Below are 25,046 nucleotides of genomic sequence, written 5' to 3' on the forward strand. Positions count from 1 at the left end.
TCTTCTCACCTTTTTTATGAAGAGGTTTAAGAGTTGCATATTTTAACTTGTCTGGTAAAATTCCCTCAGCCAGTGATGCAGTGCATATATCACTAAGGGTATTACATGTTAAGTCACAACTTTTCAGAGCCCTTTTGGAATGTCCATCAACACCACATGGGTTTCCGTTCTTTACAAATTTTATAACTGTATTAATTTCAGTGAAGGATGTCGGTGTTACTTCTAACTGCTGAATCTTTCATGGAATGACATTTTTATATATTCTCTTGCTTCTTCAACTGAACCATTTAATTCTGTTTTTGCTGCTGCATTTAGAGATTAATTGTTAATTAATTGCGAATTATCAGCTACAACCATATCATTTAGTTTGTTACAGTATTTTTTACACTGGCTGGCTGTTTTATCTTCCATTTGACAGTATCCCATATAGGTTTACTCTTATTATCTGCACTATTTATTTCTGTCAGGACATGCATACTTCTGAACATTATAATGGCTTTCCTTAAAGTGCTACAGTATTTTTTGTAGTATGCAAGCAATGTCAGTCTTGACCTATTCTGATCTTTATACATATTTCTCCCTTCCTCTTACATCAGATTTTAATTCACTTAGTTATAGACAGTCTACTTGTTTGTTTGTGGAACTTCTGGTTGATTCTTTAGGAGAGCAGCTTCCAAATATTGACAAAAATTTACTATGGAATAAACTGAATTTGACATTAACATCTCCTTATGTATAAACTTCATCTCTTACTCTCATCTCTCCTCACTGATAAGCCTCACGGCTTTGTATCTTAGTGTTGTAAGGTGTCATATTGATCTTTTCCATTAATTGTACCTCATGATTAGATAGTCCATTAGCAGTTGGGTACACTTTGTTTTGGTCTGAACACTGTCTATGAAAAAGGTTATCAATCAGTTTCCCACTCCCTTGCTGCACACGAGTCGGAAAACGGATTACTGATATTAGATGGAAGCGCCCAAATAATTATGCTACTTTATTTTTCGTGTCTGTATCTTTTAAGAACCCTACATTGAACTCATCAGAAATTTCTGTTTCTTCATGTCTGACAGGTTGATCATTAATGTACCTAGAGTTCTCCTTAATAACTGGAAGTTTTCCAGAGATCTGTAAACTTTTACAATTGTCAGAGACTTATTTTACAATAACAGCCCACAGACATATGCTGCTATGTTCTGATCGACACAAAGACTATTTGTTGAATGTTTTTGACATTGGGCCAGCATTTATATGCTGCGTTCAGAGTGACACAGAACACACATCACTTTAGAATCGTCCGCATGTTCTAAGCATACAAGAAACTCGTATATCTTGTTTTTCAGTCCTTTAATGTTCTGATGAAACAAATTAATTTTATTTTTCTTGAGACTGTTGCAGGTATTATGATCCTGTTCCACTCCAATTTCCTTAATAACTGCGCCCCTTTGGCTCCAGTAATCACAAAGATTTCGTCTTGTCTTCCTTGTACCCCCCTTACACTTTCTGCAAGATTCTCAATTAATCTTTTCTTACCCCTCCTGCTCAGGCACAGACCAAGATTAGCACATCCCTTTCTCCCAGTCGTAGCAACACGCAGATATGAGACTTTGTTTCTGTCAAAAACAGTTGACTCAGCTCTTTGTTCAAATGGCTAACAGCCGTGTTAACCCAGGGCTGCTCACGTCATCCAAAAGCTCCAAAAGTCCCACACTAGTGTGTGCTGTTGCTGCACCTATTTCCTCCAACTCACCTTAATGTTATATTCTAAATTTTCAGCCACGCTGTTTCCTGCTGTCTCTACTATAAGTACCTTATCCTCTCCATCAAAATCTTTGTAGCACCCCTCTCTCTCAGATTGCCCTAGTGATTGATAAAACGGGTAATTCGAAACGTAAAAGATGAGATTAGTTTTAGTTTTTCCTAGGATAAACCTTCCGAGACTCATAAACACTCGATTACTAACTTTAAATTTGAATAATTCAGTATTCTTAATGGAAATAAGAACATATGAAGTGAATATATAAGGACAATTCTTAACAACTACATGAAGTAAGAAGATGATAACATAATTGCCAAACATGTTCTGATTGTAAGGTTGTCACATGCTTATTATTATTATTATTAATATTATTTTGTTAATCTTATTTTCTGCTGATCAAGTGCTAATATACTATTCACATTGTGATATTAACTCTTTGTGGATCTCTGATTGGATAGGAAAAAGCTCCTGAATGCCCCACTCTTGCCAGGTGAAATAAGTGCATACTTACTAAACTGACAATCTGCGTAACGAACTACGAAAGATAAACCCCATCAGATATGGAGTATCTGTACCCTTGTGCCCTTCTTCATGTACAGAGTTCTCGTCAGTTCTTTTTAAGTGCTTGGGATGATTAATAGTAAGGATGAGGAAGAGTCATTTACACTCATATTACATACATAAATATGGCTACAAGTTGACCATTCAATACTGATGTGAATTTTTCATCCCTTTCCACCTCCTTTCATGTATTAATCAATAGGAACTCTAATGTGGAACTGAAGGAGATGTCATGGATCAACTTTTTCAATTTATTTTCACATATCATTTTGCTTTCTATTAGTCACTTTATGTAAGAGACATTCAAATAAAAACACGACAGACAGGATAAAATAAGTGAAATTCTTATTATTTCAAAAGTAATCACCATATCTGTTAATACATTTACCCCACTGTTAATACATTTATCTCACAAATATCTTTTTTCAGAGCTCCAGAGAAAGGTAAATCGCGTGGGGAAAGATTAAGACTGCGTGGAGGATGTGAAAGGGCTTCCCAGTGAAACTTCTGCCAACGAAATGACCACCCAAATGCTGACAAGGTCAGTTCGACTACGCTGCAGAAATTTCGTTGGGTAGCCCTACCAAAACTTGCATATAATCACGATCTTCCCCATGAGACTTCAACTCTTTGGAGTCCTAATGAAAGACATTCGTAGTTGTCGATTTGGTCGGATGAAGAGGTGCAGACCTGAGTAGTATCGTTGTTCCGTAAGCAACCGCAAACATTTTTCCATGGAGGCATTGGCCGCCATGTCTCACAGTGCGATAAATCTGTTATCCAATATGGGGCTTACTTTTCACATAATAAACGGGTTAGTCACTTTTATTTCACCTGTCTAGTTTTCATTTTACTATTCTTTATACACTGGGGTGACAAAAATCGTGATATAGCGATATGCACATACACAGTTGACGGTTGTATTGTGTACACAACATATAAAAGGCTAGTTCACTGGCAGGGCTGTCAGTTTTCTAAGGTCAATCATGTAGAAAGGTTTCCGGCGTGATCATGGCCGCACGACGGGAATCAACAGACTTTGAATGCGAAATTGTAGGTAGAGGCATGAAACATTCAATTTCGGAAATAGCTAGTAAATTCAATATTCTTCGATCTATAGTGTCAAGAGTGTGCCAAGACTACGAGATTTCAGGCACTACCTCTCGCCATGGACAACGCAGTGGCCGATGGCCATCGCTTTACGACCAAGAGCATCGTCGTTTGCGTTAAGGAGTCAATGCTAACAGACAAGCAACGTCGGACAATTTTATACAGGGTGGCGCACGAAATGTGTTAACATTTTGTTTTTGAATATAAACTTTATTGTCAATACAATCTGAAAGGAACATACACTACAATGAAGAGCCGTCCATGGAGATTTGTTCTAGCTCCGCACATGCTCAGTATGTCCACCATTTCGTTTCCTAACTTCCTTCAAACGAACACTGAAGTTAGTGATTACCCTACGGCACATGTCTTCCGTAATTTCACTGCAAGCTTGAAGAATAAGTCTTCTGAGCTCCATTAAATCACGTCGACGTTTCGGGAAATTTTTTTCCTTTAGGTACCCCAAAAAAAAGTCACATGGATTGAGGTCTGGACTATCGGGGGGCCAATTTTTTCCATCACTGAAGCGACCTGGAAACCTGAGTGAAATGATCCGCATGTCGAAATGCTCGTGTAAAAACTCCAACACAGTGTTTGCAGTATGTGACCTTGCTCCATTTTGCATGAACCACTGCGTGTTGAAGGGCAATTTGTAGCAAGAAGCTGTGGAATGAAGCTACTGTGAAACATGCTCAAATAATCCTCGCTGTTCAGTATCCTCAAAGAAAAAGGGTCCAATAAGTCCGTGACTGGAAATTGCTGCCCACGCTGTAATCCTCGAAGCATAATGTTTTCGTTCATGAAGCACTTGTGGGTTTTCAGTGGCCCAAAACGTACATTTTGTTTGTTAACCACACCGACTAAATGAAAATGCGCCTCGTCTGAAAACCAAACGTTGTTGAGAGTTTCTTCCCTATCCTCCGCCCACTGAGCAAACAGTAGTCTCTGCTGCTTGTGTTCTTCAGTGAGCTTTTGTCCACAGGTTTTCTTGTATGGGTACATATGGAGGTCACTTTTAAGAAAGCGTTGAACGGAGCGTCTGGATATTCCCACTTGTTTCCTTTACTGCTTGCTCAATATACAGATTGAATAACATCGGGGAGAGGCTACAACCCTGTCTCACTCCTTTCCCAACCACTGCTTCCCTTTCATGCCCCTCGACTCTTATAACTGCCATCTGGTTTCTGTACAAATTGTAAATAGCCTTTCGCTCCCTGTACACTAATGTGCACTACAGTGTACAGTGTACACTACTGGCCATTAACATTGCTACACCAAGAAGAAATCCAGATGATACAATGGTATTCATTGGACAAACATATTATACTACAACTGACATGTGATTACATTTTCACGCAATTTGGGTTCATAGATGCTGAGAAATCAGTACACAGAACAACCACCTCTGGCCGTAATAACGGCCTTGATACGCCTGGGCATTGAGTTGAACAGAGCTTGGACGGCGTGTACAGGTACAGCTGCCCATGCAGCTTCAACACGATACTGCAGTTCATCAGAAGTAGTGACTAGCGTATTGTGACGAGTCAGTTGCTCGGCCACCATTGACCAGACGTTTTCGGTTGGTTAGAGATCTGGAGAATGTGCTGGCCAGGGCACCAGTCGAACATTTTATGTATCTAGAAAGGCCCGTACAGGACCTGCAACATGCCTTCGTTTATTATCCTGCTGAAATGTAGGGTTTCGCAGGTATCGAATGAAGGGTGGTCGCGGGTAGTAACACATCTCAAATGTAACGTCCACTGTTCAAAGTGCCGTCAATGCGAATAAGAGGTGACCGAGACGTGTAACCAATGGTTCCCCATACCATCACGCCGGGTGATACGCCAGTATGGCGATGAAGAATACACGCTTCCAATGTGCATTCACCGCGATGTCGCCAAACCCGGATGCTACCATCATGATACTGTAAACAGAACCTGGATTCATCCGAAAAAATGACGTTTTGCCATTCTTGCACCCAGGTTCGTCGTTGAGTACACTATCGCAGGCGCTCCTGTCTGTGATGTAGCGTCAAGGGTATCCGCAGCCATGGTCTCGGAGCTGATAGTTCAAACTGCTGCAAACATCGTCGAACTGTTCGTGCAGATGGTTGTTGTCTTCCAAACATGCCCATCTGTTGACTCGAGGATCGAGACCTGGCTGCACGATCCTTTACAGCCATGCGGATAAGATGCCTGTCATCTCGACTGCTAGTGATACGAGGCCTTTGGATCCAGCAAGGCGTTCCCTATTACCCTCCTGAACCCACCGATTCCATATTCTGTTAACAGTCATTGGATCTCGACCAACACTAGCAGCAATGTCACGATACGATAAACCGCAATCGCGATAGGCTACAACCCGACCTTTATCAAAGTCGGAAACGTGATGGTACGCATTTCTCCTCCTTACACGATGCATCACAATAACGTTTCACCATGCAACGCCGGTCAACTGGTGTTTGTGTATGAAAAATCGGTTGGAAACTTTCCTCATGTCAGCACGCTGTAGGTGTCACCACCGGCGCCAACCTTGTGTGAATGCTCTGAAAAGCTAATCATTTGCATATCACAGCATCTTGTTCCTGTCGGTTAAATTTCGCGTCTATAGCACGTCATCTTCGTGGTGTAGCAGTTTTAAGGGCTAGTAGTGCAGTAATAATTCGAAGTCTAAATGTGGTTGTGCTGAGTTGTTTCACGAGTTCAAAAATGAATTTTCGGATTGTCTCCTAAACGTTTTGAATTTCTTACGCAATTCTCATTTCCTCATCATGTGTTACATTATTACGATTTAGTGCGTTTAATGCGTATGTAGTGTTTGTTTGAAATGAAGGGTGATATCATTTACTAAAATCCACTCAGTAATTCCTTACAGAAACTATATACCAAGTCTTCTGTCTTTACATATAAGTTTGGGTTGATTTTAAATATAATTTAACCTCTCAAAGGGACTTATTTAGCGCATTGAATCTGGGACGGAAGATTGTTTCCATGTACGAGGCACAGGAATGGATCTGTGACTGAGCTGTGCAGAGCCCCGTAAGTGACATCTGTCCAATTAGAGTAATCTCCCCAGCTGTCTGATATAAAACGTACACTTTCGTGTCGAGTGCTAGTGGTGATGGCGCTCTTTACTGGTCTTCACCGCTGCAGGTGGCGGTGCTGGTGATGCCGTTCAACGTGGCGTACTCGCTGATCCAGCGGTGGGTGTTCGGCATCGTGGTGTGCAAGATGTGGCTGACGTGCGACGTGCTGTGCTGCACGGCGTCCATCCTGAACCTGTGCGCCATCGCGCTCGACCGCTACTGGGCCATCACCGACCCCATCAACTACGCGCAGAAGCGCACGCTGCGCCGCGTGCTCGCCATGATCGCTGGTGTCTGGCTGCTGTCCGGCGTCATCAGCTCCCCGCCGCTCATCGGCTGGAACGACTGGCCAATGGTAGGTAGCTACCATACGTTACCCTGCCCCACACCGCTTCTACTGCTATATGCGCTGCTGGAGGCAGCAGGCACTGTACCTCACGACGCGGCCGTTAGGTCACAACAGCGCCAGCGAAACGTGACACCCACGTATTACATAATAGCTAATTTCTGCTCCTGACGGTCATAACTGGTGGTGATTTAGGAATTACGAGGTGCTTGAGAAAAGTAATGAGACCGATAACACAGCGAGCGATCTGTCAACGCTGAGTTGTTATACTCGTGTATACCGGTCTGTTCATCCCATAAGCCCGTCTCACACGGAGCAAGGTCCGCCACAAGTTTGCGAGATGCCGTGCGTGCCTGCCGGCTTGCAGGGAAAGGAGCCGGCTATCTTCCATGCCGAAGCTCTCCCACGGTGCAAGATCGGCAGCCACTTGTGATGTGATCGGCTGCATGTTGTATCGAACGGAGATGGCTGCTTCAGGTACAGATGTTCAGAGCAAACTGGCGTTATTAGCTGTTTTGGTGCTAAACGATGCACAAATGCATGCTAATCAGAGAAGAAGAAAGAAAGAATGGACGAAAAACTGTATTAAGAGGAGAAACCCTGAAAAGGTGCTCTCTCCATGCTTCATAAAGTGTTGAGGTTAGTTCGCATAACATCTACTTTTGTTTGAAAAGTATCACCCTTTCGTTACTGTTTGACTTTATAAATATACCAATAATGACTGTTATATACGACTTTATTTTATAGAATAGAAGGTAGTACATCCTTTGCAAATTTTATACGAATGGATGTATTGGTATTTGTAGAACTGCTTTGTATGGTTTCTTACGTCGTGAAACCCAGCGCCACTGCTTTTCGATGATTTTACTTTGGCGTAATCCACTTTAAAGTGAGTACGTAAATTGTACATTTTGCTGTAGCACTCCTTGCTCGTCGTATATGGTCGAACAAGACACACGGCACTTGCAACTCATTCGAGTGCTTCTGCACGCAAGTGTTTATTATAATAGTTTGCGCTTTTCACGACGTACAGACACTGTTCTTCCCTAAAAGTACATATCAATGCTTCAACCGCTTCTTTCGACCACTGCGGTGCCTTTATTTAGTAATTATAAGAACTTCCTTCCGCGCCTCACAACAGCAGAAAATCGACTATCAACAAAGGCCTCCCGCCCAAGCTGTCCGCGTCAGACGTCACAATCGAAACGTCTCATGATTGGCCAACGCAGGTAGCACGCAGGGATCCTTACAAGAAAAATAGCACCGGACATATCATGAAAATCTCACAAGGTTCCCAGCAAGGTACCCCGCTAGCAGACGACGGAGGTCGCAAGGCAGCCGTCGCGCGAGCCAGCAAGGAAACTAATCTTGCTCCGTGTGAGACGGGCCTTACAGATGCTCAGGGCGAGTTTCAGCTCCATACAGCCATCACGTGATTTTTGATGGCTGAATCAGTGAAGCTATGCTTTTTTTGTGTGTTACGAAAACGGAACAGCGTAATTTAGAGTCACATTATACCACCAAGTTTTATGTTAAACTTAGGAAATGCGCGAGGGAAGTAGGAACAGACCTATGGGGAACATTCCTGATCGTGAGCACAAGTCATTCGCTGGCACAAATTATTTTTAGAAGGCTGAGAACACACTGAAGACGAACAAATGTTCCGGGAGACCTTCAGCTTCAAACACCGACAGAAATGTCGGAGGTGTGTGCCCCAAAACTGAAATAAATGGCCTGCCATAAAATATATGAAATTAAAATGTAAGGAACACGGCCCAAGCGGCTTCAACTACAGGTAGTAAAATTAGCCCTGAGTGCCAAAGCCTGCACAACAATGCTTATAAATCACGAACCGGTCCAATAAACAGAAATACCTAAATCGTGGAGGGACAGAAAGCCTTATCAGTTTACAAAGCTTAACTTAAAATTGAAATTATCGTGGCTAGTTCCATAAAAGAGTGTATACATAACATTTTTTTAAGAGAACGCCCACATTGGCGTCAACTAAACCAGAAAATTGAACTTTCATTTACGATGAGTACACAATAGATTTCAGATGCAGCTCATATAATATTCACAAATTATGATTGGGGCTCAAAGCCAATACAAAGAAATGATAGTGACATAGAACAGTATACCAGTGTACGTTAGCGTTAACAGTTCACTCCTTTTAAATACCACCGGGTTAACTCAAGCTTAAAACACACAGTATAATGAACTCTAGCTGTGTATAAATATAATGAACGAATAGGTGTGAATTGCAGCATCGTACAGCGAACACATTAAGATGTTCACCAAACAAGTTCATACGGCTCAGTCATTCCACTTTTCCCTTGATTTCTGCAGATAACAAGCAACAGACAGAATATCAGAGATATCTTCCACCAAATCCGAGCGAGGTGTTCCTCAAACATATAAATTAACAGATCAGCAATACGCGCTCATGCTCAAAGTGATTCAATTGTAGCTGTTGGTTATAGCGTCCCTGTCCGTCATAGCTGGCAGCTCTCGTCACCAGAAGGCCATCCTCCAGTTGTCGGCGGTCAACGACTGACAGCGAGCTCATCCCAGCCGCCGTTTGGTCGGCCCGAGCAAGAGCGCGCATGCCCCGTGCCGTAACGCTACATGGAAAGGGTAGAGGGAAATAGCGCAAGGATCAAGTTTCAGACGAAATACCCTGCCATTCGTCTAAGTAGTTTAAAAAAAATAACCAAAAACCAGTGACCAGAGGGGGATCTGAATCACTGTATTCCCGAATGAGGGTCCATTGACTTACCTTTGAGCCACTTCATTCAGATTTCGTGAGTACATGCAATTAAATTCGTTGGTGTTGTTGTGGTCTTCGGTCCTGAGACTGGTTTGATGCAGCTCTCCATGCTACTCTATCCTGTGCAAGCTTCTTCATCTCCCAGTACCTACTGCAACCTACATCCTTCTGAATCTGCTTAGTGTATTCGTCTCTTGGTCTCCCCCTACGATTTTTACCCTCCACGCTGCCCTCCAATACTAAATTGGTGATCCCTTGATGCCTCAGAACATTTCCTACCAACCGATCCCTTCTTCTGGTCAAGTTGTACCACAAACTCCTCTTCTCCCCAATCCTATTCAGTACCTCCTCATTAGTTATGTGATATACCCATCTAATTTTCAGCACTCTTCTGTAGCACCACATTTCGAAAGCTTCTATTCTCTTCTTGTACAAACTATTTACCGTCCATGTTTCACTTCCATACATGGCTACACTCCATACAAATACTTTCAGAAATGACTTCCTGACATTTAAATCTATACTCGATGTTAACAAATTTCTCTTCTTCAGAAACGCTTTCCTTGCCATTGCCAGTCTACATTTTATATCCTCTCTACTTCCACCATCATCAGTTATTTTGCTCCCCAAATAGCAAAACTCCTTTACTACTTTAAGTGTCTCATTTCCTAATCTAATACCCTCAGCATCACCCGACGTAATTCGACTACATTCCATTATCTTCGTTTTGCTTTTGTTGATGTTCATCTTATATCCTCCCTTCAAGACACCATCCATTCCGTTCAACTGCTCTTCCAAGTCCTTTGCTGTCTCTGACAGAATTACAATGTCATCGGCGAACCTCAAAGTTTTTATTTCTTCTCCATGGATTTTAATACCTACTCCGATTTTTTCTTTTGTTTCCTTTACTGCTTGCTCAATATACAGATTGAATAACATCGGGGAGAGGCTACAACCCTGTCTTACTCCCTTCCCAACCATTGCTTCCCTTTCATGTCCCTCGACTCTTATAACTGCCATCTGGTTTCTGTACAAATTGTAAATAGCCTTTCGCTCCCTGTATTTTACCCCTGCCACATTCAGAATTTGAAAGAGAGTATTCCAGTCAACATTGTCAAAAAGCTTTCTCTAAGTCTACAAATGCTAGAAACGTAGGTTTGCCTTTCCTTAATCTTCCTTCTAAGATAAGTCGTAAGGTCAGTATTGCCTCACGTGTTCCGGTATTTCTACGGAATCCAAACTGATCTTCCCCGAGGTCGGCTTCTACTAGTTTTTCCATTCGTCTGTAAAGAATTCGTGTTAGTATTTTGCAGCTGATTGTTCGGTAATTCTCACATCTGTCAACACCTGCTTTCTTTGGTATTGGAATTATTATATTCTTCTTGAAGTCTGAGGGTATTTCGCCTGTTTCATACATCTTGCTCACCAAATGGTAGAGTTTTGTCAGGACTGGCTCTCCCAAGGCCGTCAGTAGTTCCAATGGAATGTTGTCTACTCCGGGGGCCTTGTTTCGACTCAGGTCTTTCAGTGCTCTGTCAAACTCTTCACGCAGTATCGTATCTCCCATTTCATCTTCATCTACATCCTCTTCCATTTCCATAATATTGTCCTCAAGTACATCGCCCTTGTATAGACCCTCTATATACTCCTTCCACCTTTCTGCTTTCCCTTCTTTGCTTAGAACTGGGTTTCCATCTGAGCTCTTGATGTTCATACAAGTGGTTCTCTTATCTCCAAAGGTCTCTTTAATTTTCCTGTCGGCAGTATCTATCTTACCCCTAGTGAGATAAGCCTCTACATCCTTACATTTGTCCTCTATCCATCCCTGCTTAGCCATTTTGCACTTCCTGTCGATCTCATTTTTGAGACGTTTGTATTCCTTTTTGCCTGCTTCATTTACTGCATTTTTATATTTTCTCCTTTCATCAATTAAATTCAATATTTCTTCTGTTACCCAAGGATTTCTACTAGCCCTCGTCTTTTTACCTACTTGATCCTCTACTGCCTTCACTACTTCATCCCTCAAAACTACCCATTCTTCTTCTACTGTATATCTTTCCCCCATTCCTGTCAATTGTTCCCTTATGCTCTCTCTGAAACTCTGTACAACCTCTGGTTCTTTCAGTTTATCCAGGTCCCATCTCCTTAAATTCCCACCTTTTTGCAGTTTCTTCAGTTTTAATCTACAGGTCATAACCAATAGATTGTGGTCAGAGTCCACATCTGCCCCTGGAAATGTCTTACAATTTAGAACCTGGTTCCTAAATCTTTGTCTTACCATAATATAATCTATCTGATACCTTTTAGTATCTCCAGGGTTCTTCCATGTATACAACCTTCTTTCATGATTCTTAAACCAAGTGTTAGCTATGATTAATTTGTGCTCTGTGCAAAATTCTACCAGGCGGCTTCCTCTTTCATTTCTTAGCCCCAATCCATATTCACCTACTACGTTTCCTTCTCTCCCTTTTCCTACACTCGAATTCCAGTCACCCATGACTATTAAATTTTCGTCTCCCTTCACTATCTGAATAATTTCTTTTATTTCATCATACATTTCTTCAATTTCTTCGTCATCTGCAGAACTAGTTGGCATATAAACTTGTACTACTGTAGTAGGTGTGGGCTTCGTATCTATCTTGGCCACAATAATGCGTTCACTATGCTGTTTGTAGTAGCTTACCCGCGTCCCTATTTTCCTATTCATTATTAAGCCTACTCCTGCATTACCCCTATTTGACTTTGTGTTTATAACCCTGTAGTCACCTGACCAGAAGTCTTGTTCCTCCTGCCACCGAACTTCACTAATTCCCACTATATCTAACTCTAACCTATCCATTTCCCTTTTCAAATTTTCTAACCTACCTGCCCGATTAAGGGATCTGACATTCCACGCTCCGATCCGTAGAACGCCAGGTTTCTTTCTCCTGATAACGACATCCTCTTGAGTAGTCCCCGCCCGGAGATCCGAATGGGGGACTATTTTACCTCCGGAATATTTTACCCAATAGGACGCCATCATCATTTAATCATACAGTAAAGCTGCATGCCCTCGGGAAAAATTACGGCCGTAGTTTCCCCTTGCTTTCAGCCGTTCGCAGTACCAGCACAGCAAGGCCGTTTTGGTTATTGTTAGAAGGCCAGATCAGTCAATCATCCAGACTGTTGCCCCTGCAACTACTGAAAAGGCTGCTGCCCCTCTTCAGGAACCACACGTTTGTCAGGCCTCTCAACAGATACCCCTCCGTTGTGGTTGTACCTACGGTACGGCTATCTGTATCGCTGAAGCACGCAAGCCTCCCCACCAACGGCAAGGTCCATGGTTCATGGGGGGGGGATTAAATTCGTAGAGACGTAAGACTGTACTCATTTCATGAAAACTGCAATGTCAAATGGAAACATACCGCGCGATGTGAGAGTAAATATTGCCAATCTGGCTGTCCCCAAAATACGTTCTGTTTTAAAACATATTCTGTATTGTGTTATTTATTTCTGAAACATGTAACCAAGTCTTGTTCATATTTCATATACCATATTTACGACACATATTACACGATATATTACATGTTATTTGGAATTAAACACTAGGAAGTAGTTTACTCGTAGATAGCGGACACTGTAGGAGCTATAGCTGGAAAAAGAAAAGTGAAATGTAGAATAACAAAGACAAATAACAAAAAGGGAGATATAGCTTGTGCGAACTGGCAGCAACGTGCGTTAGAGAAGGTTTTGGAGGAGAATTTAAATTTCAGTTGAATAAGTAGCGATGATTTTCGTTTGGTACACTTTACAGCGCATCTGTTTTACTATCGCAGTATTCATTATGAGAAACAGGAAACACACATGAAGTCGTACACGGATCAGAGTCCCTGTTAGTTGTTTTAGTATCAATTTTTCAAGAGAGTATCACAGTTAAAGCCTCACAGAGAACGTTGCTCCGGTGTTGGAAATTACCAGAGGGAGGTCTACGACAACCATTCATAAAAACGGTGATCACATTGATACATAGCGAAAATTTTTTAAAACTTCTTCCGCTGAATACAGGAACTTACAAAGCTTTTGGTCTTCAATATTTCCTGTTTGTTGTTTTAGTCTCAACTCAAATTCAAAAACGTTCGTAATGATTTCATCATGGGCAAAAGATTTCGACCTAGGACTTCCAACGGGGAGGTGCCCGTGTACAGTAACCAACGGAAGGGTAGTGTTCTACGAGTTGGGGTGTGGCATGTAAGGAGTTTCAACGTAGCAGAAAGGCTAGAAAATCTGAAAAGGGAAATGCAGTGGCTCAGTGTAGATATAGTGTAAAGAAGACAAGGATTTATTGTCAGATGAAAATAGGGTAAGTCAATAGCAGCAGAAAATGACATAACGGGAGCAGGATTAGATATGAACAGGATGGTAGGGTAGAGAGTGAACTACAGCGAACAGTTCAGTAAGAGAGGATTCCTCATCACAATCGACAGGAAAACAACACCGCCAACATTAGTTCAGATATAGTTGCCGACGTCGCAAGCAGAAGATGAAGAGATAGAGAAAGCATTTGAGGACATTGAAGGGGTGGTACAGAACGTAAAGGGAAATGAAAATCTGACAGTCATTGCGGATTGGAATCCTAGATGTAGGGTAAGGAGCAGAAGAATTGGAGGATATGAGCTTGCTAATAGAAATGAGAAAGGAGAAAGACAAATTGAGTGCTGCAATAAATTTCAGCTTGTAATAGCGAATACTCGGTTCAAGAATCACAGGAGGAGGAGGTATACTTGGAAAAGGCTGGGAGATACGGGAAGATTTTAGTTAAATTAAATCATGATCGGGCAGAGATTCCGAAATCAGATATTCGATTGAAAGGCGTACCCAGAGGACATGTAGCCTCAGATCACAATTTAGAAATGTTGATGAGTAGGTTGAAGTTTAAATGATTAGTCAGGTAGAATCAATGAACAAGTCAGTGGGATACAGAAGCATGAAGGAATGAAGAGGTACACTTGAAGTTCTCTGAGGCTATAGATACTGTGATGGTGAATAGCTCTATAGACAGTTCAGTTGAGTAGGAATGAACATCTCTAAAAAGGGAAATCAATACAAGTTGGAAAGATAATCATACGTACAAGGCATCTGCGAATAAACCATGGATAACCGAGGAAATACTAGTTGGTAGACGAATGAAGGAATCAGAAAAATATACAGAGAAATTCAGGAATACGGAAACACAAGTCACATGGTATGAAGTATATAGGAAGTGCAGGGAAGCTAAGACGAAACGTCTGCACGAAAAATGTGAAGAATAGAGAAAGAAATCAGTCTCAGAAGGTCTGGGTTGACATATAGAAAAGTCGAAACAGCTTTCCGTGAAATTAAAAGCAAAGGGCGGTAACATTAAGTGTGCAGTGGTAATTCCATTGTTAAATGCAGAGGAGAGAGCGAATAGATGGAGGTACTACACAGAAGTCTTCTTTGATGGAGAGGACTTGTCTGATGACGTGGTACAAGAAGAAACAGGAGTCTATAGGGAACGGATAGGGATCCTGTATTAAAACCAGAATTTAAAGAACTTTGGAAGACTTAAGTTCAAAAATGGCAGAACAGATACATAACATTCCATCGAAATTTCTAAAATCATGGGGGGGGGGGGAGTGGCAACAAATCGACTATTCGTGCCGGATTGTATAATGTATGAGATTGGTGATATACCACCGTACATCATTCACGCACTTCTGAAGATTGCAAGAGCCGACAAGTTCGATGATTATCGCACAGTCAGCTTTGCAGCTCATGAATCCAAGTTTCTGACAAGATTAATACACAGGAGAATGGAAAATACAACTGAGGATCCGTTAGATGACGATCAGTTTGGCTTTGGGAAAGGGAAAGGCACCAGAAACGCAGCTCTGACGTTGAGTTTGATAAGACTTAGAACTGGAGAAAAATCGAGACACTCATATAGCATTTGTCAACCTGAAGGAATGTAAAGACATTCGAATTTCGGAGAAAAAAAGGGTAAACCATAGGGAAAGACGCGTTACATTCAATATCTACAAAAACCAAGAGGTTACAATAACAGTGCTAGGAATAAAAAGTGTGTAAGACAGATTGGTTGGTTGATTCAAGAGAGGAAACGAAACAGCAAGGTCATCGGTCCCATCGGATTATGGAAAGATGGGGAAATAAATCGGCCGTAGGCTTTCAAAGGAACCATCCCGTGATTTACCTGAAGCGATTTAGGGAAACTATGGAAAGCCTAAATCAAGGTGACTGGACGCGGTATTGAACCGTCGCCCTCCCGAATGCGAGCCCAGTGTGCTACTCGCTGCGCCTTTCGCCCCCTACTGTTCAATTTATACATCGAAGAAGCAATGACGAAAATAAAAGAAAGGTTCAAGTGTGGGACTAAATTCAAGGTTAAAGGATATCAATGTATAGTTATACTGCTGACATTGCTACCGTCAAAGAAAGTGAAAACGAATTACGGGAACTGTTGAATGGAGCAAACGGTCTAATGAGTGCAGATGTGAGAGTAAATCGAAGTAAGACGAAAATAATGAGAAGTAGCAGAAATGAGAGCAGCGAGAAGCTTAACATCACAAATGGTGATAATGGTGTGGTTGAAGTTAAGGAATTCTGCTGTCTATGCAGCAAAATAATCCATGATAACGGAGCAAGGAGGGCATAAAAAGCAGTCAAGCCCAGTAAAAAGGGGCATTTATGACTAACAGAAGTCTGCTAGTATGGAACATAGATCTTAATTTTAGAAAGAAATTTCTGAAAATATGCGCTTTGTTGCACAGATGAAGCATGGGCTGTGGGGAAACCGGAACGGAAAAGGGTCGAAGCATCTGAGATGTGGTGTCACAGGCGAATATTGAACATTAGGTGGATAGATAAGGTAAGGGACGAAGAGGCTATCCGCAGAATCAGCGAGGGAAGGAATATATGGAAAACAATGACAAGAAGAAGGATGTGGGTGATGGAACATGTGTTAAGACGTCATGGAATAATTTCCATGATGCTAGAGGGAGCTATAGAGGGTAAAAACTGTAGAGGAAGACAGAGACTGGAATACATTCAGCAAATAATTGGCGACGTAAGTTAAAAGTGCTACTCTGAAATGAAGTGGTTGGCACAGGGGAGTAATTTGTGGCGGGTCGCGTCAAACTGTAACGTGACTAAAAGAAGAAGAAGAAGTCGGAAGTTTTGTATCCTGAGTGAGTTGATGCATATCATCTCCCGAAGCCTTAACAGCAAATGAAAGAAATATGTGAATGACGTTCATAGATATTTTTCTTTAGTAGAATACAAGGAATTCAATAAAAGTGTTTCTTTATCTGAACCGTACTGACTACAAACGACAGACTGAGAATTGAGGGTAATTGCACAGGTGGTTAACAAGAATCATGCAGTTCAAAAACGGTACGGTCAATAGCGAGGTCAGCACGACGAAAAACAGAAGAAGCAAGTTTAGTACCTCCAGTTGGCTGCCATAGCGTGAACGGTTGGGCGGAGTGAAAAACTTTTTCATGAAGTAATCCGCCTGCTTAGTGGTACGTATTGATATTTACATTGCTTTTCACAATAAAAGAGTTAAAATAGGAAGCATTAACACAATCGCTGTTTCTGGGTATGGGCCAAAGTGTTACTAGAAAGCAAAACTTGTTAGGGTTGTTAGGTTACAATGAAATTATAGTGTATGCGATGTCATAGGAATCAATTGTAATCCTTACAGTGAGAGGCTGAAACCAAGACATATTCTGAAACACAAAGTTTAATGGGGGGGGGGAGGGGGGGGGGGAAGTGAAGTTGAATAGTAGACGCACATGAGGTACATGACAACTGACTACTCCATGAGTTCCACTTGTCCTGTTTCCATGGATAACATCATTCGAAGTGCGCCACAAGCGTAATGAAATAATTATCCAGTAGAGAAACGTACTTCGGAACCACGATTGCTGCTATTCATTTCTATAAGTTAAAATTTCAATTGTCTTACTGTCAGAGCTATTTCGCACGATACGTATGCGAGTGTGTAATATGTTGCCCTAATCTTCATGTAACGTGTGTTACCAGACTTTTGACTTGAAAATGTTTTCTTAATGCACAATGTGTCTCTTGTAGCATCTATCGTTGGAGTTCGACGGGCATCTCCGTAAGACCCTTCCGCTGAATAATGTCCTCATTAATTAGCATTGTCAGTAATCGATCTTTAGATCAAGAGGCACGCCAGCAATTAATTTTCGTCGTGGATGGAAGTGTTATTCACCACAGACTAACGTGTAATGCTTATTTATGTAGTGATTTCGCTTTTGGCTCTGAAATAAAGCTTTTTTTGTGTGTTTATAGCCTGCACTTAAGCTTCTTATAAGGGATGGAAAGGAAAGGGGGGGGGGAGGGAAGGAGAGTGGTTCCTTCTTTTCCAGTCCTATTTTTAATCTTTCACATTCGTTGCCGTGCTACGAAATTTCTGTGGAAATAGCAAAGTAGCAAACGTTTCTTTTTATCACATTTTCATGCAATTTTTTCGAAGCTGGATGAGTCCTCCTTTTATGCGGGGTGGGCAACATGTTTTAGAGGACAGACTGGATTTTCTTACTAATATGAAAAACGCCATGACAGTGCTGCAAATTATAGGAAATTTATCAGATATCTTAACACATTTGCCGCCCGGGGTGGCCGTGCGGTTCTAGGCGCTATAGTCTGGAGCCGAGCGACCGCTACGGTCGCAGGTTCGAATCCTGCCTCGGGCATGGATGTGTGTGATGTCCTTAGGTTAGTTAGGTTTAATTAGTTCTAAGTTCTAGGCGACTGATGACCTCAGAAGTTAAGTCGCATAGTGCTCAGAGCCATTTTCTTAACACATTTAAGCTTTATTGTGTATAAGATTATACGTACTCGCAAAAATTTTCTTTGCTGTCAGGAACGTAATGAAACGATACAAGGTACAACCAAACTATTTTCTGAAAAATGTCAGTGTCTTGTAGCCTACAAATCAGTAACAACTCTTTTTACCAACCTGTCTTTTTTTACAGGAGTTCAACGACACTACGCCCTGCCAGCTGACTGAAGAGCAGGGCTATGTGATCTACTCGTCTCTGGGCTCCTTCTTCATCCCTCTCTTCATTATGACTATCGTCTACGTCGAGATATTCATCGCGACGAAGCGGCGCCTGCGCGAACGTGCGAAGGCTTCCAAGCTGAACTCTGCCATGAAGCAGCAGGTTGGTATTCTGAAGGAGTGCGGGAGTGCAGTGGCTCTCCTGTGGGAATGAAAGCTCCGGTTGTGGCTTTTCCGCGTTTACAAATGCCGTAACTGGAATATAAGAATGAAGCAAAGAAGGCCAAATGGAGTGTTTGTTCATGTCATTATTCGGGATGTTGCTACTAATTAACCTTTCAGGATATGAGATCGTGGTCCACGAAACTCTTCGGTCCCTAACGTTTCGTCCAGAACTGCGCTGAATATCTTCTGAAGCGTTGTTCCTCCGCTGAATCTTTCTGACTGACGGGTTGGACGTCTAAGAGTGACATATATACTGCAGAATAAGGGACGTAGCCGGAGTTACACATGATAAGCATAGAGTATAAATATGTGTGAAGTGAGCATTGCCTACTGCACATGTTCTCGACATCAAACCGGGCTAGTCACGTGGTAATTGGACGTCGCTGCTTTTCTGCAATTTCTGGTAACAGCGAAACTTTCTTATTACACGTATTCACCTGTTTTTACATACGTTTCTACACGTTTTAGTAGTAATAACAGCCATGGTGCAGTGTTGTTGTTACTACGGATGTAAAGAGAAGTACGTGAAAGGAGGCCCAGTTACTTTTCATAGGTATGTACAACAAATCTCTTATAGTATCATATTGATGTGAAGCCCTTATATGTTTAAAAATATCGAGTGCGGTATTATAATGTCTTGTATTGTAGACCAAGTTTTTTTTACCCACGTATTTACGAGAGAAATGCTAGATAAATTTGCAAGTGAGTTTACGCTGTCAGTGTTTACGTATTCGTGCTATGTTCAACTGCAGATAAAATTTGTATGAGACAGTGGCATTAATTTCCTCCAGTTTATTCAGGTCCTCAAACTCTTGTGTGTATCTAAGTACTTCTACATGATACAGCTTTCTACATTATATAAATTTTGTTTTCCAGTTTCCGAAAGGATGGACAGAGAGTGAAAATATATTTCCACAAAATAAAAATAAAGAATTTCGTTCCTACAAAATATTCAAAAGTGCCCTAAAAACTTCGCTGAAGAATGATTTGATAGGAAGTGGTGCAACAGAAAAGCTGAAAAGGTATTGTTGGCTGTGACTTCTTTTCCCGCACCCGAAAAAACGTAAGTAAAGTGGAACTGAGCTATGATATTGTGGCGAAAAAGCCCAATTCCCTTGCTCTTCACAGCTTTAAAACTATTTCAGTTCCAGTTATGAAATGTTTAAGATGTCTATAAGACGCATATACAAAGTCTCAGGATACTTCTGAAGGTGATCTATCTCCTCTAGCGAAGTAATAACACTCAAAATACGCTAAGCGCTATACGGAATAACATGCCCCGTCCCTGTACCAAGTGACTTGAGCAGCAGGAAATGTTACGGACAGATTTCCCGTTCTGCGAGTCGGAATGCTCACTCCATAAACATTTATACTCTATAGTGATAAGCAGAGATGATCCATGTCAAAGATAAAACTTAACTATCGATTGTCGTCTTGTCAAAGATAAAAAAAAAACTGTTTAGCGCTTCTGCAGAGCTACTGTCCATATTTCGCTATTTTTCGTGGTGTCGTATTTCCTATTAAAACTATCCCTATGTGTATATGGTTCACTGGCTTCCCTGTATAGCCGTGGATTATAGTTCGTTGTCGTAGATAAAATTTTGTTTCAGAAAATTTCACTTCGTGACATCCTGACTGAAGAGCATGCTCTGCCATGGCCGATGTTTCCATTTTCCCTAGTCGATAAAGGTTTTTATGTTCCTTTAGCCGTGTATTCTCACTTCTCCTGGTTATTCCAACATAAACCTTACAACACGTACAAACAGTTTTATAAACATCACATGCTGACAGAGGAGGGCATTTATCTTTTACAGACCGGAACGCTTGACCTATTCTCTTTTTTGTCTAAAATTGGTCTAATGCCGTGTTTCTGTAAAATCTTTCAGATACGATCTGTTACTTTTTTAATAAAAGGAAGAGAGAGAGAGACTGTTTTCATCCATTGTTGTTTTTCATCTCTGTCCTTTGGGCTTCCGTTATTTGGTCATGGAATTCTGTTTTCTTCTTTCTCCGAGTAGCCATTTTTCTCGAAAGCCTGCTTTATGTGTTTTAATTCGACGTCCAGGTTTTCCAGCGTGCAAACCCTTTTGGCTCTATCGACAAGACTTTTAATGACACTTCTCTTTTGTTGTGGATGGTGATTAGAGTTCTTATGTAAGTATCTGTCCTTGTGCGTTACTTTTCGAAAAACTTTATGTTCTGAACTTCCATCAGTCTGTCTCATAACTAAAACAATGACGAAAGCTATTTTGCTGTCATTTTCTATTTCCATCGTGAACTGGAATTTCGGATTAATTTTATTTAGAAAACCAAAGAATTTGTCCAGAGATTTTTTATCGTGTGGTCAGATCACAAACGTGTCATCCGCATACCAATAGCAGTCAGATAGTTTCTTATTTGCTTTTTCTAAACCTAACTATTCGAATTTCTCCACAACGAAATTAGCAATTGCAGGACGTAATGGGTTATCCATTGCTACACCATCAAGTTGCTCATGAAATTCATCCTCCCACTGAAACACACTAGAAGTAAGGCAATGTCTGAAATAGGGACAGTAGCTATGCAGAATCGCTAAACAGTTTTTTACCTTTCGCAACACGACAAGCGATAATTTAATTTTTATCTTTGACAAGGATCATCTCTGCTTATCACGTGTAACTCCGGCCTCACCCCTTTTCCTACATAGCCTATGTCACTCTCAGACGTCCGGCTCGTCAGTCGGCAAGACCGAACGGAGGAACAATGCCTCAGAGGATGTTCAGCTCAGTTCTGGACGAAACGTTGGCAACAGGAGAGTTTCGTGGACCACGACCTCATACCCCGAAAGGGTTATCAGGAGCAATGAGTCATTCGGAATGTTGTCACCCTCACTCCCAGAAACTACACCGTGATCATTCCATTCTTCGTCTCACTTATTTGTTCTTTAGTCTCTTTCAGTTTAGTTTCCTTAAGTTTTCCATTAGTATTGTTCTGTAGCAATGTGTGATAAAGATTAGGATATTTCATTGTCGTAATATTCATGATATGGATCTTTTGAATTATAATGAGACATAATTTTCTTCGTTAATTAATCGTTTATTTCGATGGTTATGGGCTACTCTCCTATAAAAGAAAAGAGAGACTTGGATATAGTATATCGTCGACTACAGCGTCGTCAGAGACGAAGTACAGATTCTTACTGCGAAAGGATCGGGCAGGAAAGTGGCCACATCGTTTCCACAGAAACCGCCCTGACGCTTGCCGTGAATAATCAGGAGAAACCGCAGGGGAAACTTAATGATGGTTGGATGAGAACTTTAACAACGACCTTCTTTATGAAGGTTCAGTTTTCCACAACTATGCCACTTCGTGAAGTATAGTGTAGTATAATATGTACTGTCCAGTCCCATTAATATGAGCATCTGTCGCAAGCATGAAAATTACCTATTGCACCGCGGACCATTGCGAGGAGTGCAGGAGCAGACTTAGTAAGGTTCTGGAGGTTACCGACCGGGATATGGAGCCATGCCGATTGCAGTGCCCTGGCCAGATCCGCAAGCTTTCTCGGCAGAGGATCCGTGGCGCGATTCTCGATTGGTTTTAATCCTGGAAGTTTGGTGGCTCAGGTAGTACGGTAAATCCATTCTGGTGCTCTTCGAACCACGCATGCACTCTGCGAGAAGTGTGACACGTTGCATTGTCCTACTGGTTGATGCTACCGTGCTGAGAATAAAACAAACTGCAGCCGGGGTGGACAGGATCGCTAGCGGTAGGTGCATACTTGGGTTAATCCATTCTACCTTTCCCAATGACGAGATAATCGAGGGATTAGCACGAAAACAATTTCCTGACCATAACGCTCCCTCCTCCGGATCGGATCCTTCCGATGATTGATGCAGGTTGTTTGCTTTCAGAGTTTCATGCCGTACACGCCAACGACCACCTGTCCGATGGCGTACAAAACGTGATTCATCTAAAGAGGCTGCATGTCACTACTCAGTGGACGTTCAGTTCGGTGTTGGCGAGCAAATCCTAGCTTCATCATCGATGAACATCAGTCAACATGGGTGCTTGAACCAGGACCTCGCTGCGGCAGCCCAGACGCAGTAACATTCGCTGAACGGTCGTTGAGGGGACACTGTTGAACCACGGCGGCAAGCAAACAGTTTACAATTTTAGTCGCTTCGGAAATGCTTTCACCATTGGCCTAAAAGCCATGATCGTACCCTATTCGACGTCATGATGGCAATGTTTTCTGCACTCCCTCCCACCTTCTGCCCTCCTCCCCCGGCACGCTTTACGTACCCTCCACTGCTAGTGTTTCAACCTGCCATTGGTGACTGGTTGTTGACGTTTACGTGGAATATAGGCGGTGCTCACATTAATGTAGCCGAGTCAGTTTGGGAATTTAAGGTGTAAGTCAAATATATTTTCGGTTTCTGTGCAGCTGTTACTGTACGGTAGGTCAGCATTGACTAACGCACTTACAGGTTACTTCAGGGAAAGGATTCAGCAGTTGAACAAGTTGTTCAGTAGTAGCTATCTGTAGTATTCTCCCACGATTCATGCCGTATTATCAGTGGCAATACGGACTCTAGGTGGAGGTAACACAATTCGCCTTTTACCACGTGCATAAGCCTTTCTAATGGCGCTGTATAAATTGTGGTCCAGTGTCCCTAAAGAAATGAGTTCCACAAAAAATATCCGAGGCATCAGCAGAGTATGGTGTAATTTTCTTAGTCCACAGGATGGTAAGATATCACGCTGCACCTTTACTATAACGACAAGGAGGAAATTGGAGGGAGTGTGTCTCGAAACCAGCTAATGCAGAATCCAATTTACATTCACTGGACAATAGCCCCTAACCACATATACAGGGGATTGCACTTTGAAAATAATTTACTTGCACTATATTTTTCATTGTTTGGAGCCAATATTTAGTATTTATACACGCTCGATTACTGATGCGAAGTTTTACATTCATAACAAAACTCAGCTAATGTGATGCGAAATGAATGTCTGTGAACTGGATACGTACGTTTCATTCGTTTTTATGTTTTGTAACTTTCACAAACAGGCCAAATGTATTAAACACTTGTTTAATGGTAATATGTATGTTGCTATTGTGCTGTGTAATCTGTTATTTTTATAAGTATCCGTAATGCTTTTATTCGTCCCATGACGATAAGATCATGGTCCTTCATGAAATTTTATGTTAGTGCCAGTTGTGGGCATTAATGGACGTCTGTTGGTTTTCCACATTCATTAATACTGAAAATCACAGTTACATTTCATTGTAGAGACGGCTGCACAGCCTTGAACATTGCCTCTTTTGTGTTTTTATATTAACTCCATTTTCTCATTTTTATCTGTATATGCCTGACTATTGTCATCTTTCATCCCTAGGCCAATCCAATTATGCCCCGAAAGGGTGAAACGCGTCATTTTTGTAAATAAAAACAGATTTAGTAACGAGATTGTCTTATTTTAAGAAATTCATAACCGATTGCTGTACCAGGCTGCAAGCATGGAATGGAACCAAGTTTCCAAATGTATTTGATTGTCTTTGTACCCTCTTTATTTCTGTTTACCCCTACACGATTTTTATCATGTATTCAGCTATTGGTGAAGTAAGATATTAACAACTTGACTGTAACTCAGAATGTACATATATTTTGCTTCATGTCCAGTTTTCTAATCACTTGTAAGGGTCTCTATTTTTACTCCCAGGAATATAAAGTCTTGTGTAAGAAATGAATGTTTCATTACTGATGAATGTTTTATTACTGATAAAAATTTGTGACACACATGGATTTGAGTTCAGTTTCCTGCTTTTCCTTCCTCTGGCTTAACCACCAGGCTATCAGAGCATGCTTCCTCTAGCTTTGCTCTCAGTTATGCATCAACCTATAACCGCGAAAAACACGAAACCCAAAATCTGGGCTCAATTCCTGTCTTGAACAACTTTTTCTTAGCCTCAGATTTTCATTTTGTCGTGTGTTCACAATGTCTTACTGTTTCTGGCTGATAACACTGCATATTCGTTGATTTCGTCAACGTCGCCCATTCCTTTGGTCTCAGCAGATTCAACTCAAATGCTTCATTTAAGCATCTCAGCTGTCTTCATTTCCTTCACTGCCCTTCGGACCAAGTATTTTTCTTTGTTTGCAA

The 25,046-nt window shown here is 41.5% G+C and overlaps 1 protein-coding gene across 1 annotated transcript in view; it reads left to right on the forward strand.

Annotated features, from left to right (window-relative positions):
• LOC126248245 (putative tyramine receptor 2) overlaps positions 1 to 25,046 on the forward strand; it is an 85,817-nt gene that overhangs the window by 42,513 nt on the left and 18,258 nt on the right. The window contains exons 2-3 of the mRNA XM_049949097.1: positions 6,580 to 6,867; positions 18,646 to 18,834. Coding sequence (XP_049805054.1) covers positions 6,580 to 6,867; positions 18,646 to 18,834 — 477 coding nt within the window. The remainder of the gene's footprint in view (positions 1 to 6,579; positions 6,868 to 18,645; positions 18,835 to 25,046) is intronic.

The sequence above is a fragment of the Schistocerca nitens genome, chromosome 1 (genome assembly GCF_023898315.1).
Source record: "Schistocerca nitens isolate TAMUIC-IGC-003100 chromosome 1, iqSchNite1.1, whole genome shotgun sequence".
NCBI lineage: Eukaryota > Metazoa > Arthropoda > Insecta > Orthoptera > Acrididae > Schistocerca > Schistocerca nitens.